The sequence below is a fragment of the Chinchilla lanigera genome, unplaced genomic scaffold (assembly GCF_000276665.1).
Source record: "Chinchilla lanigera isolate Chin_1 unplaced genomic scaffold, ChiLan1.0 scaffold00094, whole genome shotgun sequence".
In the NCBI taxonomy this organism is placed as follows: Eukaryota; Metazoa; Chordata; class Mammalia; order Rodentia; family Chinchillidae; genus Chinchilla; species Chinchilla lanigera.
Window position 1 is genome coordinate 4,892,745 of NW_004955495.1, and position 17,470 is coordinate 4,910,214.

At 54.6% G+C, this 17,470-nt stretch overlaps 1 protein-coding gene across 1 annotated transcript in view; it reads right to left on the reverse strand.

Annotated features, from left to right (window-relative positions):
• Gng7 (guanine nucleotide binding protein (G protein), gamma 7) overlaps positions 1-17,470 on the reverse strand; it is a 106,091-nt gene that overhangs the window by 3,547 nt on the left and 85,074 nt on the right. The window contains exon 4 of the mRNA XM_005405824.2: positions 526-643. Coding sequence (XP_005405881.1) covers positions 526-606 — 81 coding nt within the window. The 5' untranslated portion in view covers positions 607-643. The remainder of the gene's footprint in view (positions 1-525; positions 644-17,470) is intronic.

Below are 17,470 nucleotides of genomic sequence, written 5' to 3' on the forward strand. Positions count from 1 at the left end.
ATAGTGAACTTCATGTCACGCAGATCTTTATTCTTTAGGGTCCTCTTGGCCTCACTGTGTGCTTCCTCCTTTGCCCCGTGGCAGGAGCAGGAAGTTCCGTTCCTTGGTCTGTTTTAGCGCAAAGCTCAAACAGGCATTATAAAAAATGCAAATACTGCAGACACATACAAAGTAGCCACAGAGACATCTGGTTCCTATGTCTATAGGTTCCCGTGTCTATAACTTCTGTTGTCACCTGTCATCTGCCCTTTGCGGATGACCAGAGGAGAAAGGAAGCGCTAGTCTGAGGGCAGGGGTCTGGGCAGCCCGACCGCGGGTCCCACGGTGTTCCCGAAGCCTGTGGCACAAGAACCTGACATGGAGCTGTTCTGTCAGCTGCTCCACTCTGCTGAGAAATGGAGGTTCAGAGAGGCCAAGCAAGTGGCCCAGGGTCACACAGCAAAACTCCCCTCTGCAGCTGCATCCCGATTCGCAGAGCGCCTGCGGTGTCTTCCCTCCCCCCGTTTTCCCCGGGGCCTGGCTCACCTTGATGCGCTCGATGCCAGCTTCGATCCGCAGCTGCTCCACGAGCTTCCGGGCCTGCGCTACATTGTTAGTGGCTGACATCGCTGGCCATCAGTCTGGGCCCCCGGCGTGCAGAGAGCTGTGGGGTGAGGGGGACGTGAGCCAGCTGGGGTGTGCCGGGACTGTGCCCACAGAGAAGCCACCCCTGGGCAGAGGCTGCACTGTGCGCACCCCCGGCTGGGAGGGAGCCTGGCTAAGCACGGTGTCGCCCCACGGCCCTCCCCGTGCCGCTCAGGGCTCAGGGCACAGGGTCTGCGGCCAGTGTCCCCGTGAGGGGCACAGGGTGGGCGGGGACAGGCGGCAGGGCTTCCTCTGATCTCCGCCCTGTCGGGGCTCTTCCCCTCCACAGCGGGGGCGTGGGGGAGGCGTGAGGCTTTCTGTGTGTCCCGGGCACGGCAGGGTGCTGAGCCCCGTGCCAGGCGCTCCCCCAGGGTGATGGCCACACACGTCCCCACGCGTCACCAAGTCTCCTGGGGGAGCAGGACTGTCCCCAGAAGAGAATCGCTGTCTCTGCACTGACACAGGTCACTGGGGAGCCAGGTGGGTCACCCTTTGGCTGGAGGACCCGGACCGATTTCTTTCATTCACTCAGCAAACCTTTCCCCACATGACAGGGGCCTGCTCTCCCCGCGAGGCAGCCAAGCGCTGTGACCTGGGTTTTGACCCTGCTGTCCCAGGAGAGGCCCCAGCAAGAATTTCGCTTTCGTTTCCTGTTCAGAATGACTTCTTGGGAAAGCAGTGCAGGGAGGGGCCTGGGTAACAGACTCCTGGGACAGCACACGCCTGTCATCCCAGTGCTCTGGGAGGCTGAGGCAGGATGATCCCAAGTTCAAGCCCAGTCTAAGCAACTTAGTGAGACCCTGTCTCAAAATTTAAAAAAAAAAAAAAAAAGCTGTGATGTAGCTTATTGTGAAGACCCTAAGTTAAAAAAAAAACAACAAAAAATCCAGCTGGGCATGGTGGCACATGCCTATAATCCCAGCACTCCGGAGGCTGAGGCAGGAGGACCGTTGCAAGTTCGAGGTCAGCCTGGGCTACAAAGTGAGCCAAGCCCAGCCTGAACTGCATAGCGAGATGATGTCTTAAAAAGACAAAACAAAACAAAACAAAAAAAAATCCAAACCAAAATAGCCCCAGTGTGTCATGGTCACAGCCCTTAGGCAGCTGGGATCTCGGGAGCTCTGTGAAGTGCTTGGTGCACAGTCCCTGTTGGTGTCCCAGGGCTCTGGGACCAGCGCTTTCAAACAACAGGAATTTACCCACCCGCAGTCCTGGAGTCCAGAGGCCGGGAGACTGAGGTCTGTGCAGGGCTGCGCTGCCTCTGGGGGGCGGAGCCAGGAGGGTCCTTCCGGCCTTGCCCTGCATCTGGGGCTCCAGCTGTCGGTCAGCTGTGGCCGTGTCACCCCTCTCTGCACACAGCTGCCTTCCTGTGTGTCTGTGCATAAACTTCCCTCTTTCTCTAGGGTGGGGGTAGTGGAGATGGGACCCAAGGCCTTTGCACTGGGCTAAATCTGGGCCCTTTTATTTAAATTTTATTTTGAGACAGGGTCTGTCTAAGTCACTTAGTTGCTGAGGCTGGGCTTGAACTTGCAATCCTCATGCCTCAGCCTCCCAGACTGCTGGGATGGTAGGTGTGTTCTACCAGGCTTAATGTACAATTTCAAGTAGTGCTGGAAGGGCTGGGGATTTAGCTCAGCGGCACAGCACCTGCCTGGCAAGCACAAGGTCGTGAGTTCGATTCTCGGTACTGGAAACAAACAAACGAACAAAAATCAAGTAGTGCTGGAGAGGGGTCTCATTATCTTTATGGGGACCACTGGCTTCCCAGCAGTGGTCAGCATTCTGAGAAACTAATCATGGTTCGAAACCTTTCTGACACTAGGATATGCCCTGTTGCATTGTGATAACTTCTCCCGAGAACCCCAGCCCCATCCCTGTCCCAAACCTCTGGAAAATATGCAGAGATTCTTCTTTTCCATAGTTTCACCTTTCAAGGAACGCTAAGAGAATGGAGCCACACAGAGTATAACTTCTTGAGACTGATGACCTACCCCAGCCTGTTGCATGTATCAATATTTTTGCTCTTCTTCATTCCTCAGTAGTATTCCACTGAAGAGAAGGACCTCAGTTGGTTAAAACATCCACCTGGGTGGGCATGGGGGGCATACATCTGTCATCTTAGCACTCTGATAGGCTGAGGCAGGAGACTGCAAGTTCAAGCCCAGCTTGGGTAATTTACTGAGACCTCACCTCAAAGTAAAAATGAAAAGACCTAGGGATGCAGTTCAGTGCAAAGGCCCTGGGTTTAATTCCTCATACTGCAAAGAGAAAAATCAATCTACTCAAGACCTAAGAGTTCACTCTAGTTTTTGTCTATCATAAGTAAAGATGCCATTAATATTTGTGTGGCCATGTGACTTCTTTATTCCTCTGGGATACATGCTGAGGAATGCAGTCACTTGGTCACGTAGTATGTGTGTGTGTGTGTATGTGTGCGTGCATGTGCATGTTTAAAGAAATTGTTTAAGTGAGCATGGTGATGCACAGCTGTAATCCTAGCACTCTGGAGGCTGAGGCAGGAGGACTGCTGCAAGTTCGAGGCCAGCCTGAGCTACACAGTGAGTTCAAGGCCAGCCTGTACTGCGTAGCAAGACCTTGTTGGAAAAAAAAGTTTCCAACTGTTTGCAGAGTGGCTGGCGCATCTCACATTCCCACCAGCCGTGCGGGATGATAATTGACTTCTCTAATTGAGTTATGCAAATCTTTTCTGTTGCTTTAGGCAGTAAAAGTTCTATTTCTCCCATCCAATTTTTACTTGATGGATTCTAACCCAGGGCGTCTCAACTGGGGTGATTCTTCCCCTCCCCGGGACACCAGGCGGCTCAGCACCTTGCAGGGCCCAGGCGGCCCCAAGGCAGACGCCCAGCCCGTGGGTCGGTGCTGGCGGGTGGGCGCCGGTTGGGCCGGCCCGGCGCGGGGGCCGGGGGAGCCAGCTCTGGAGTCCCGGGAGCCCCGATCTCAGCCAGGCAGACACTCAGCCGGTTAATTACGCGGCACTCGTGTCTGTCATTAACGCATGACATCGCCGTCTGCTTTGTAGTCGGTCGAGCTGGGTAGCCGCAGACAAGTAAAGACAGAGTTCAGATTTTGGAAAAATTCCTACTTGGCCATAAATTGGAATGCATGGATCTCCGGGGAATGCTGCGGAGGGCGCGGCCCGATCCCAGTCCTGACAGTGGGTAGGGTTCCACTTATCCTGCAGAGGAGCAGTCCAGGCTTAGGGAAGGAGAGGCTGGGGCCGCCGGGGAGATGGAGCCGGGCCCGTGTGCACGCAGGCCTTCCCGGAGTGCTGGGAAGCTGAGGCAGGAGGACCACAAGTTCCAGCACAGCCTGGGCAATGTAGCAAGAGCCTGTCTCAAACAAACGAAAAACCTGCACAGGTCACAGTAGAAGTGGCTGTGCTCTTCCTGACACCCTGGCGTCGACGCCGACCAGCTTCGGGCAGTGTCGCTGCGAGGGGCCGAGGAAGGGCACACAGAGCGTCCCTGGTACTTGTTACCGGTGGATGCCAGTCTACAGGGTCCCAATCGCAAATTCAGTTTAGAAAAAAAAATCCTCTGGCCACGCCGCCTGCCTGGGAGGCGGGCAGACATCCAGCGCCTTCCCGGGACAGGAGGGGCGGGGCGGGCGCCGGAGCCGAGGCCGTGTGGGCTTCGGGGATCTGATTCAACCTCAGTTTCAAAGCAGCCACGCTGCACCCAGCGCGGGGAAAACCGCCCTGGCCTCACTTAAATACCTAAGTTACTCAGCTCTAAATATAGCCCTGGACGGCGAACAAACGGCCCGGCCCCACGGCTGCTTTCCTTGGAAGCCAGTGGAGGGGTCCTACTCCGCGCCCACGAGGGCGGCCCCAGGACTCCAGGACCCCGTCGTCCCCACAGCTGGCACAGCTCCGGCGGCAGAGGCTTCTGGCCAGCTGGGGGCACTCTGCGTGTGGGCGTGGCCCGCATGCCCGTTTGCGTGCGCACGCCTTTGTGTCTGTGTGCCCATGCGTGGATGTGCGTGTACAAGGGTGTACACGGCATGCGTGTGCGTTTGTATGTGTGGCTCTGCAGTCTGCGCACACATGCGTGTCTTCTCATCAGCATGCAAATGTGTGCACATGTGCATTTCTCTGTGTTAGCACACACGTGTGTCTGAGCACAAGTGTATTGTGCATGTATGTGTGCTTTTCTGCGTGTGCATGAGCATGTGTGTCTGTTTGTGTGTATCTAAGTGTGAATTCTGTGACATGCATGCCTAGTGTGTGTATGTACACGTAGGTACATGTATGTCTGTAGTGTGCACACACCCAGACATACAAGTGTTAGCATAGCCTTGCACACATGTAGACGCGTGCTTGGGCGTGGTGTGCTGTATGGACGTGTGAATGCGTTTATATGTGCACCGTGTAGCTCTGCATGTTTCCATGCACACATGTGTATGCATGTGTGCATGTAGGTGTGTGCCCAAGTTGTGTGTGTTGTGTGTGTATGTGTGTGTACACGTGTGTGTGCATGTAAGTGCGTGCACGTGCACCTGCTCGTGCTGAGGTGTGACTCACTCACTGCGTCACCCGCACCCCATGCAGCCCTTCCGGGTGCCTCGCCGCGGCCAGGGCCCTGACTCACAGGCCAGCCAGGCCCCCACCAAGGGCCGAGTCAACACCAGCCAAACACGCAGTGGTGGCGCTGAGTCAGTGGGGACATTCCTCGCCATCGCGGGTGCGGGGCCACGTGACGGCACCGACACCGACTGGGCCAGGCCTGCCCGGACCAGCGAAATGTGGGGCCCTGAGCACACGGCAGAGGCACCAGCCTGGTGCCGGCTCCTGACGCAGCTGCAGTCTCCCGAGGGGCAGGTCCGGGCCTGGAGAGGCCGGGGCACGACCCGGGGTTGAGGCTTTTTAGAATTGCCGCCAGGCCCTGCGCCAGGCCCACGCTGAAAGCCGGGGAGCCGCGCCCAGCGCTCAGCTGAGTCCTGCGGGGTGCCCTGGTCCGCTGCGCCACAGGAGGGGAGGGGACCCGGCAGGGCACAGTGTGACCACCGCCAGACAGAGCAGAGCTGAGCGGAGACACGGGGCCCAGTGGGCCCTGCAAGGTGCGGAGCGGCGTCCCCGGCTCCACCTGTTCTGGCCCAGAGCCTCGCTCAGTTGCGACTCCATGTAAAGAGCCATGGGATGAAAACCCAGCGCATACATTAGGGCAAACAGGACTGCGCGTTCTCCGTCCTAGAGCAGTTCCCTAGCGACCGAAGCCACAGAGGGATCCGGGTGACTGAGAGCTGCCATTGTCCATCAATACCACAAACTTCATGGCAAGTACCGATAAATGAACAGCCAGGAAGCATGACTGACAGGCACGTTGGAAGGCGATCTCTTTAAGGCGTTAGTACCTTCTGCGGGTCCCACACGGAAGGCAAGAAACAGGAGAAACTCAAACACTTCCTGGAACAGTCATTCGAACGAGCCCCTGGCGAAGGCGCACACCTGTGTCCCAACAACTGAGGAGGCTGAGGCAGCGGGATCGCAAGCTCAAGCCCAGCCCAGGCAATTTAGTGAGACCTTGTCTCAAAGTAGAATTAAAAGGGGCTGCCGGGCATGGTGGCGCCGGGTGTGGCGGCGCCCGCCAGTAATCCCAGCTCTCGGGAGGCTGAGGCAGGAGCATTGCCTCAAGTTTGAGGCCAGCCTGGGCTATTTAGTTAGTTCAGGAGCAGCCTGCACTATACAGCAAGAGCCTGTCTTGAAAAACAAGAAAGGGCTGCGGCTGTGGCCAGCGGTGCGCACCTGCTCGCTCATGGACAGTGCTGGGTTCCATTCCCAGCCTTGGGAAAAAACCCAACAAATGAACAACAACAACAAAAACCTGACATCGCTGAACTGGTAACTAAGAAAGTCAGCAAAGAGCAGTCTCATTAGTCATCGTGGGAAGCACATCGGACACCTGGGCTACAACTGTATTTACCTGTGACCTGTGAAACTGCAGAAAGACTGTTCCCCGTGGCCGGGAAATTGGGTCAGGATATAATCACCCTCACCTCCTTGGTCTTGTCAACCAATCTGAGACTCAATCTGTTTTGTTGTTGTTGTTGTTTTTGTTTTGTATTTTCTTTTTTTGAGACAAATCTCCTGTGTAGTCCAGATGGCCTTGAACTCACAGTGATCCTCCTGCCTCAGCCTCCTGAGTGCTGGGATCATAAGTGTGCACCACTGTGCTCAGCTTATAAAGATGTTTTTTACAATAGTGAAAACTTAGATGGAAATAATGTATTGTGAAACAGAAGGCAACTAATCCAGCAGGGTATCTTCCTGACAGGACATTATGCAACCATTAGAAACAATAAATAATGAAGCCAGGCCACCTGTCATTCTAGCACTCAGGAGGCTGAGGCAGGAGGATTGCTGTAAGTTAAAGGCCAGCCTGGGTCACATCAAGGCCCATCCCAAATGCTGAGGCCCTGTATCAAACAAACAAATAAGTAGTAACTAAAACTGCAGAGAACAAACAATACCCACCAAGAGGGTCTCACGTGGGTTGCTCCCAGCTTCCAGAGATTATGAATAAAGCTGCAATAAACACTCAGGTGCGGGTTTGGTAGGAACACAGATCTCCATGTCTTTGGGGTGAATTCTCTGATGTGAGACCTGTAGCTCCTAGGGCAGGTGTATGTTTACTTTATAAGTTAACTTCATTAGTGTAACTTTATAAGTTAAATACTTTTCCAGTGTTGTAGTCAGGGTTTGTAAAGGAAACAGTACAGGACACATAATTTATGGGATTATTTTATTATTATTAATTAATTAATTTATTTATTGTCTTTTGTGACAGGGTCTCGCTATGCAGTTCAGGCTGACTATGAGCTCACTTTGTAACCCAGGCTGGTCTCAAACTCACAGTGATCCTCCTGCCTCAGCCTCCCGGGTGCTGGGATTACAGGCAGGCACCACCATACTCTGCTTATAGGATTATTTTATAATAGTCACCCAAAGAGCCAAATACAAAGAGGGTGGGAAATCTGTCCACACACTAAAGACCCAAGGAATCCAGCTGACGGCCTGGATCCCACAGCAATGTCCCGCATGAGTCCAACTGAAGACCTAGAGCCCACGACAATGTCTTGTGCAAGTCTTTCAGGGATCTGCACTGGGAACGCCCAGAGGTCAGTGGTGGAAGCTAGAAAGTCTGCGCCAGAGGGCTGAAGGATCTGTGCCAGCAGGCTGAGGGGTCTGCACCGGAGCCAGGAAGCAATGTTCAAAGTAAGGACCAGAGCTCCCCGGAAAAGTATCACAGCCATGCCCAGCCACAGTGAGGTCCCGAGCTCCTCCGACAATGAGGACAGCCGGGACTATATCAGGAGAGCCAGCGTGACCAGCTCCTCCAGAACCAACAAACCAGCCCTTCCTCTCCAGCTCCCCTTTTTATGTTGTCGGCAGCAGCCCTCAGGTGCGCTCTCCACACCCAGCACCGCGCTGACTCAGTTCAGCGGGTGTTACAAGGTGCCTGCCAGTCCCAGTTTTCCAAACAACTGCACTGTTTTGTATTCTCAGCAGAGACATATAAAACATGAGATGGTTCTGTTTGTTTGTTCAGCAGTGCATGGCCTTCACACTGAGCTATAAGTGCAACCCTTTCTACTTTTTATTTTGAGACAGGACCTTGCTAAGTTGCCCAGGCTTACATAGGATCCTCCTGCCTCAGCCGCCTAGAGTGCTGGGATGACAGGCATGTGTCACCACCTCTGTTCAGGTCTGGTTATTAATTTTGTATTCATTTCTTTTTTTTCTTTGTCTTTTTTGAGACAGGGTCTCGCTATGCAGTTCAGGCTGGCCTGGAGCTCACTTATGTAGCCCAGGCTGGTCTCAAACTCACAACCATCCTCCTGCCTCAGCCTCCTGGGTGCTGGGATTACAGGTGTGCGCCGCCACACCTGGCCTTGTACTCATTTATATTTGTGATGTATTTATATTTAAATATGTGTATTCATTATATGCTTATATAATTTATTATATAAGTTTAAATTTTACCATTGTAGTTTTTTGTTTTTTTTGTTTGTTTTTTTTTTTTTGAGACAGGGTCTTGCTATCTAGTTCGAAATGGCTTTGAACTCACCATATAGCCCAGGCTGGCCTCTAACTCCCTGTACTCCTGCCTCAGCCTCCTGAGAGCTGGGATTACAAGCACGCACCACCACGCCCGGCTTACCATTTCATTTAACTTTAAAGTAATTATAGACTCATGAGCAGTTTCAAAAATAGCCCAGAGGCCCTCTGCACCCCTCACTGCCTCCCCAAAGCTGACAGTGTTGTGACTTGGAACACCACCACAGGACGCCGAGTGTGGCTGCGCCTCCCGTCCTCCCGTCCTCAGGAGTGCCTCCTGCCGAGGGCCTGCCCCCAGCTGCTGGCGTGGAAAGCTGGGCTGCCGAGAAAGCAGGACAAAGTTGGTGGTGGACAGCGGAGGGATCCGATGTCCAGGGCTGACCCTGCCCTGCCGGGGGACCCTCAAGGCCACACTTGTGCTCGCAGTCCTTGGCCAACAGGGGAGTGGTGGACCTCAGGGCCACTCTGTTCCCTGGCTGGGGCGTCCTGGGCACTGCAAGGTGCTGAGCAGCGTCCCTGGCCCGGAGAGGCCCTCCCTCCGCTGTGACAGCCGCAACACTGTCCCACTGGGGCAAAGTCCGAGGCCTTGCTGAACTCCCTTATCAGGCAGAGCTGCCTGAAAGAGGTTTGCAGGTGAAATGCAAAGGGTTTGAACCTGGCTGACCTCGTGCCCCAAGCGCAGGCACTGAGGAAAAACAGAAGCTGGTTTCGAAACGGGTCAGTCTTATCAGCATCCGAAGCACCTTCCAGGCCTCGGCGCTGGGCCCTGGGGACATCTCCCGTCCTGCCTGGGAGTGAGGGTCCCCAAAACCAGCAGCACGAGAGGGAGAGCGCCCTCTTTCAGGGACCGGTTGGTGACTGCCAAACACAAACACAGCTGCTGGGGCAGAAGGCGCAGAACACACTGCACCCGGCGAATGTGGAAGGGCCGGTTTGCTGGAAGCCATTGAGAACCCTCTGCGCTTTCCCCACAGCCACGCCCCTGCCCTGCCGCGCCGCAGGGCAGCCCGGATCGCCACAGCCCACCTGGCCTGACCGGGGCGGAGCAGACAGCTGATCGGCTTATGGATCAGAATGGACGAAATTAGCAGTAAGGCCAGACACCAGGCATCCTAACTGCCCCCACTCCTGCGCCATCCGACTCAGTGCATACACTGAAGCCGATCCTGCCCCGGCCTGGGCCACACAAGAAAGGTGGAGGCGCGACCGCTCCAAGCTCCGCTGTCGGTGCTGAGCGCCTGTGACCATTAGTCACACGGGGTCACTGCCGTGGCCCGCCTGGCCACGATTAGAAGCAAAAGTCCTTTGGTGAACCTGAGTTGCGTAAACCGGCTCCACAGAACATTCAGGTCCGGGAGAGAGCTGAGGTCATCCCAGGGACCTCGTTCCAGGGGTGAAGGTCACTGCCAGTCCCCGAAGGTGGAGGATGGCCTGTTTCCAAAAATGGACAACCTGAGACGAAATCCCGACTCTGCTCCCAACTCGGGTCTTGGCTCCGGCAAGCGAAAGCAAGGGGGTCACGCTGAAGGCTGCGGGCAAGTCTGTGGCTCTGAGAGGGAGCTGATCTACACCAAAGATCCCCTCCTAAGCCACCTGAACTTTGGACAAAACTCGCTGTCTTTGAATTCCGCCTTGCACAACAGCCATCAGCTGATAATGTCAAAGTCCTCTGCTGGGCGCAATCAGAGAAGCTGAACAGAAGAGCAAAGCTCTGCTGGGGCTGCAGGAGGACACCGGGGTGGTGACGGGACGCCAGGCAGGACTTGGGGGACGACGGCTGCCCCGGCATCGAGTCTGACTTTGGGGCTACTTTCTCCCAAGGTGGATGATTTCGCAGCGCTGTCTTATTTCTGTCAACCTCATCAGGCTACAGGGAAGGCGGGGGACAGGACCCGCGGAGGGGAGAGAGCTCGGCAAAGGCCCCCTCGGTGAGAGCTGGGATGAACTAGCACTGCAGCAGGATAAGGGGTAAATAGGGCGCAGATGCCACCACAAGGACTTCAGCTGAGTTTTGAAAAATCTGAATCCCTGCTACCGGACTGAGGTGATTGTAAGCTCTAGATTCTGAGCAGAAATAAACATAAGCCCTCTCTGGAGGGAAACAGCATCATCCCAGGCCTCAGGTTATTTCTGTACACAAACCTTCAAATACAGTACCGGGCTCCAAATGAAAAATAACCAGGCATACATGGGGACAAGACCACAAGAATGAAAATTAGCAGAAAAAACAGGCAATTCAGACAGCACCCCCAGCATGGGGTTCCGTGCACCACTGCTGACAAAGACTTTACAATAATTGTGTGAACTGTGTGAGAGAAGATAAAAAGATGAGTTTATACTTTTGCCAGCAAATTGGTAACATTAAAGAAAAAAAAGGAACCCTTGGTTCTGGGCAGTATGTAAATATCTGAAAAATATAACATCTGAAATGTAAGAACTCAATAGAAGAAATGGAAGTAGCAGAGGGAAATATCCAGAATGCAGATGAAGACACAGCAGGGAAGAAACTACAAGGCGTGGGGTAAAAGAGAGATGGCCTTCATGGGTCTAGTTCCTGGACCACTGAAACCCTGGAAGAGGGAAGGAGAGAAGGGGCAGAACCACCTCACAGAAATTCTTCCAACCCGAGATTCCAGGAGCTCTCGAACCTCAGGCAGGATGAATACCTTACAAACTGGCAGAGAACTGTTCAACAGACATGTGAAGAGTGCACAGTGGTTAGTTCTGAGGGGAAAACAAACTACAATCAGAACAAGAGCCTGCTTCCTAACCACTAGAATGCTAAAAATAAAAAAGACGGACACCATTAACTACTGGGGAGGGTGTCGGAAACCCAGAAGCCTCCTGCAGTACTGATGGGATATGAAATGGCACAGCCACTGTGGGAGTCAGTTTAGCCATTTCATAGAAGGCAACGCGCATACCTACCCTATGACCCAGCATCGCCACTCCCACAGTATTTACCGAGGTAAATAAAAACACAGCTACACAAAAGGACTTGTACAGGATGTTCATAAGTCTTTGTGCATGACCACAGAACCTGGAGACAACCCAAGTGCCTGTCAACAAGACAATGCTCAAATAAACAGTGCTGATGTGTGCAATGGAATATTACTGTGCAATAAAAAAGAACAAACTCATGATAGATGAAGCAATATGTATGAATCCCAAAAACATTTTGTGAAGCAAAAGAAGCCAGGCACTAAAGGTACACATTATAGGATGCTTATGGAAATATTCTGTGTCCTGAATGGCCTTGAATTCCTAAGCTCAAGGGATCCTTGTGCTTCAGCCTCCCAAGTAGTTGGGACAAGAGGCATATACCACGGCACCTCATTTTAAATAAACTTTTTTTTTTTGAGACAAGGTCTTGCTATACACTGAGGCTGGCCTTAAACTTACAGTGATCTTCCTACATTCTAAAGAGGACCGTGGGGCTTAGAAATAAATTCTGGCAGCCCCCGAGCTATGGAATGGCCAGCATCTCCTACTATTTAGAAGACAGTGGTTTTTACTCTACTTTAAGTCCATTTTAGCCAGATGTGGTGGTACACACTTGTAATCCCAGCACTTGGGAAGCTGAGGCAAGAAGATTGTGGTGAGTTCGAGGCCAGCCTGGGCTACAAAGTGAGCTCAAGCCAGCCTGAACTGCACAGTAAAACCCTGTCGCGAAAAGACAAAAAAAAAAAAAAGTTCATTTTGCAAAGAGGGAAACTGAAGCCCTGAATCAGACAGGGTACGTTCAGGGTCATTCAGCAATAGGGTTGCAGGAGTGGATTAAAAAAAAACAAAAAACAAAAAGCAGGAATAATACCAACACTATGCCCTTCGCGGTGCTGGGGACCGAACCCTAGGAACGCTGAGCTCCCTCCCAGCCGCAGCCTTTTTATTTGGAGACAGGGTCTCACTGAGTCGCTAAGTTTCCCAGGCTGGGCTCAAACCTGCGATCCTCTGCCTTAGCCTTGTGGGTAGCTGGGTATCAGGCGGTGCCACCGTGCCGGGCTAAGGAAATGCCCCCTCACAGCCTTGCTCAATTCCCGTCTGCACTGTCCCAGGGCCAGGCGGGGCCGTGTGGGGTGGCCCTCCACCCGCCCACTGCCCTGTCTGATCTGGCAGTGGGCTTAGGGGAGTCACCGAGGGGCTGTTGGGTACTCTGCTCTGCGAGGGTCCTAACTCCCAGGCCCCCGGATCCTCGGCCACCTCTCTCCTCAGGAAGGACCTTCCCCTGGGAGGCCTCAGCAGATGCCCCAGGCCTGAAAAGTGAGAACTAGAGCAGGGTAGTTCATGGCCAGGGTCAGCAGGAACCCGGCAAGATCCATCCACAGCCTCAGCCACATTCCCATCCTGTGTTTGCACGCAATACCACGGGTCTGTGAGCCCCTGGAACTTTTTCCCAAGGACTTGGGGTTGGGGGGGTTCTGCCATTTTCCTTTGTTGCTTTTGTTTTTTTTTGAGACAGGGTCTCGCTATGTAGCCCAGGCTGGCCTTGAACTCACAGCGATCTTCCTGCCTCAGCCTCCCAAGTGCTGGGATTGCAGGAGTGCGCCACCACGCCTGGCTCCTGCCGGCTTCTGATGCGACTGCCCCCAGGGCTTGACAAGGTCCTTCGTCCCTGGAAGGCACTGGGTAGGGGGGCTCCTGTAAGGGCCCCTATAAGTTCACTTCCTTCATGAAATTCAGGTTTACATTTCGTGGTGGCCGAGTCCTGCTTCTGCCTGCAGATCAGAGCGCAGCCCCGGGGTGGAAGGACAGGTTGTCAGGGGTCAGTCAAATTCTGGGGCTTGGCAAGATTCGTCTACCTGGGGTGCGGGGTGCCAGGTGCAGGCCTACCGCTCCTCCACTGCTGGTGGGGATGTGCACAAACGCTAAAGCTCGGAAGTCCACTCAGCAGGGATGAGTGCCTGGCTAGACTTGCACAGCTGTGCACATCAGCAGGGATGTGCACAAACGCTAAAGCTCGGAAGTCCACTCAGCCTGGCTGCTCCCCTCCCAGGGCTCCTCCTGAAAGGGTTAAAGGCAGCACATCACAGCGATTCACGCACATCCGTGTTTAGAGCCGCACAATTCCTAAGAGCTGAACCTTGGCCTCGGCCTAGAGATTCATGTGCAGACACATGGGTAAAGAAAGGGTGTTGTTTACACACAATGGAGTACTACTCTGCCATAAAGAATGATACATTTGAGTCCTTGGTAGGAAAATGGGTGGACCTTGGGGCTATTTAGTTAAGTCAAGTAAGTCAGAGGCACAGATTTAACTATCACACGGTTTCTCTTGTATGAGAAGCCCAAAGTATAAATACATTAAAAAAACACAACAACAAAAGATAGACAATAGGAAACGGGGACACAGACTTTTTGCAGATGGGACGGGGACCAAGAAACGGAGGGGGGGAGAGGCAGGGGAGGAAGGAGGATGAGAGTAATGACATGTGCCCCCACTCGTACTGCACATGTGTATTAATAGAAAGAAAAGAGGGATTCCCAGCACAGCCTGGGGCCCCACTGCCCAGCGGGTAGGGACCTGGCGGCTGGGTCCCCAGGGCCCCGCGGGGTTGGGCTGATCGTAGGCACCTGGGGCACGGGGCCAACAGCAGGCGGCAGCCCTGGGGCGGCGTCCGAGTCTTCGGGCACCGGGGCTCTGCGGCCGGGCCCAGAGAAGCTCCGGCCTTCCCGGCTTGCAGGCCAGGAGCTGCACGGCTTTCTGCAGGAACAAACGTCTCCTTTTTGGGGCTGTGATGCCGAGGCCGGGAGGTGTTTTCCCACTCTACGCAGAGAATGACAGCAAGACGGAAAAATGCCGGTGATCCCCCTGAATTCCAGACATTGTTCTCATAGCTGAGAAAGTGCCGCTGCCGGCCGAAGACACAGACAGAGCCCAGTGCTGCGCTGCGCTGCGGGAGCCAGCAGGGGCCGTGTCAAAGGACAGCAATGCGAGGAATGCGCGCCCCACGGTGCCTTGTGGGCCCGGTGGCCTGAAGCGGGTGGGGCAGAGGGTCGGCCTGGCTTAAAAGGTGGCAAGTCTAGCCAGGCACGGTGCTGCACGCCTGTCATCCCAGCGCTCTGGAGGCTGAGGCAGGAGGACCGCTGTTCTACACACCAAGCAGCTGCTGAGCACCGGCCTTGTTTGCCGAGCACCTTCCTGGTCCAGGCTGGGGAGGGGCTGGCGCCGGCTCGGGGACGCCCCAGCTCGGGGCTCTGCCATGAAGCTTCCGGAGCCCACCCCAGGCAAACTCCCAGGGTCGCAGGCTGACGTACGGGAGGAGCCTGAGGCAGGAAGCCAGGCTCCGGGGCTGGGCTCTCTCTGACCGGCTCTCTGGATGCTCTGGGCGGCTTCAGAGGCCATAGTGGGACAGGAGACTAGAGCAGGGCTCCCCCGGGCTCTGGGCACGCTGGGGTCAGGCGCACTCTGGGGCGTCCTGGGTGCTGCAGGTGCCGCGGTGTCCCTGGGCGCTGCCTGCTCCATGCTGGGAGCTCCCTCAGGTGACAGCCACACGTGTCCCCATGTCACCCAGTGTCTCCTGGGAGCAGGGTCACCCTGGCCTGAGTCACTTCTGGAGTAGGACACTGAGCCTCCATCAATCCTTCTTCTGGAGATTTGCTACGTAGGAAAACGGGGCTCTGCCCGGGGGACAGGGCTGTGGTTTCCCCTGTGGTTTGCTCACTCGGCCCCGTCCTGCTTGTCCAGAGCAGCCATGTTTGGCCAGGGACAGGGGCCCTGCCTTTCCTGGGGACTGCTTGGCGTCTCTCACCCAGTTATGTCACATTCAGCCTTTCCCAGCTCCCAGTGAGGGGTCACAACATGGGCTCACGGCAGAGCTGGCGCACCAAGGTGTTTGGTGAAGTCCAGGGTGAGCACTGTGACCTTGCGTGACCCCTTTTCTCCATGAACGTGGGCAAGACCTGTCCCTGGGTGGGCTGGGGATAGCTTAGTGGCAGGCCTGACTTTTAAGATTCCCTTGGGGTGAGCCTGACCTAATCAGGTGATCCCCTCCTGAAGAAAGGATAAGGAAGGGATTTTACCCCAGTTTCTCATGGTTGGCTTTGAGGATGAAGGGTGCATGCCCAGGAATAGGAAGGAGCCCTTGAAGAACTGATGGCCAGCTGGGCGTGGTGGTGCATGCCTGTAATCCCAGCACTCAGGAGGCTGAGGCAGAGGATCATTTCGAGTTCGAGACCAGCCTGGGCTTCAAAGTGAGTTCAAGGCCAGCCTGAATTGCATAGCAAGACCCTGTCTCAAAAAGACAAAAAAAAAAAAAAAAAAAAGGAACTGATGGCCTGCAAAGGGCTAAAGTACTAAACTACTACTTTAGTACTTCGGTACTAAAGCTTTGAGGAAGCACATTCTCAAACAATCTGAATGAAGCTGGAAGACATCACGCTCTGAGTAGGACAACAGGCAGGCTCCCATTTCCATGTCAGCGTGGTGACTCCAGACCTGCAGAACTGTGAGCTCCCTCAGGTTCAGGCATTATTTGAAGCTAATGGGCTTGCCAAGTTTGTTACGCAGCATGCTAGCTGATACACAAGGCTGGGGTAGGAGTAGATGGGTCTCATGGGCCAGCCTGAGATGTAGGTTGCTGTAAACAGGCTCTAAGTGCAGCATGCAACCCCTATCCTGGCACAAGAAGTTGGCATCCACGAATTCCAGCGGGTGGGGCTCCAGCAGCTGTGCACTAAGGTGGCCTCCCCATCTAAGAATAACCAAGACTTGCACGGTAGCCTTGGGCATGTGAACTGGGGGAACAGACAGCAACAGCAAATCCTTGTCTTTAGACAGAACTGATACTGCCTTCCTCTGCCTTTAAAACTTCCAGAAAGCCAGGTGTAGTAGCACACGCCTGTCATCTCAGCACTCTAGGAGGCTGAGGCAGGAGGATCCAAGGTTGGAACCCATTCTGTACAACTTAGTGAGACCCTGTCTCAAAATAAAAAAAAAAAAATTTAAGAGAAGCGCTGGGGATGCAGCTCCATGCGAAGGCCTGAATTCAATCCCCAGCATGAAAAGAAAACAGAAACAAAAACAAACTTCCTGGACCAGAAGCTTTACGGCAGGCTGCCAGAGCTCCGGATTCTCTCCTCCCGGGCCCTGCAATCCCACCCTTGCTGCCGCCTGGCACTAAAAAAAGTCAAGGGGAAAAAAAACCCCAAACAACAAAAATCTGCAGCCAGATTCTGCGGGAGACGATCGCGAAGGGCGGGGCGCAGCAGCCCTCAGCACACGGTGTTCAGAAACAAGAGGAGCGGGCGGTGTTTACAGAGGACGGAGTCCAGGCCCAAACAAACCCCAACTGCAGTTTGGAGAGAAGGAGGCTCCGGGGTGGGGGGAACGGGCTGCCGGGAACAAGTTGCACCCGGACTGCAGCTGGGGTCACAGAGCGCCGGGGTCACAGAGCGCCGGGGCCCCAGCTCCAAGAGCCTGCAGGAGCAAGGGCCCCGACGGGTGTGCACCTGGGGAGCCGCATGTAACACAGCACACGGGAGGGGCCCAGTGGGGGAGACTCTGGGCTGCCGGGTCACGGGGTAGATGCTTGTTTTTTTGGTTGCTGTTAAGAAATTGCCAAACTCTTGTGGAGTAACTGCCGTCTGGCCCCAGCCGCGATGCAGGAGTGACGTGCGTGACTTTTTCCCAGGCAGTTATTCAAACTCCTGTCCTCCTCCTGCTCGGGGGCATCTGTGGTTGTTGTGCGTGGTGCGCGGCGCAGAGGCTGGGGACATTGCTGGGCACCTGCTGTGCCCGGGATGCCCCCAGAGCACGGCTGCCTCAAATGT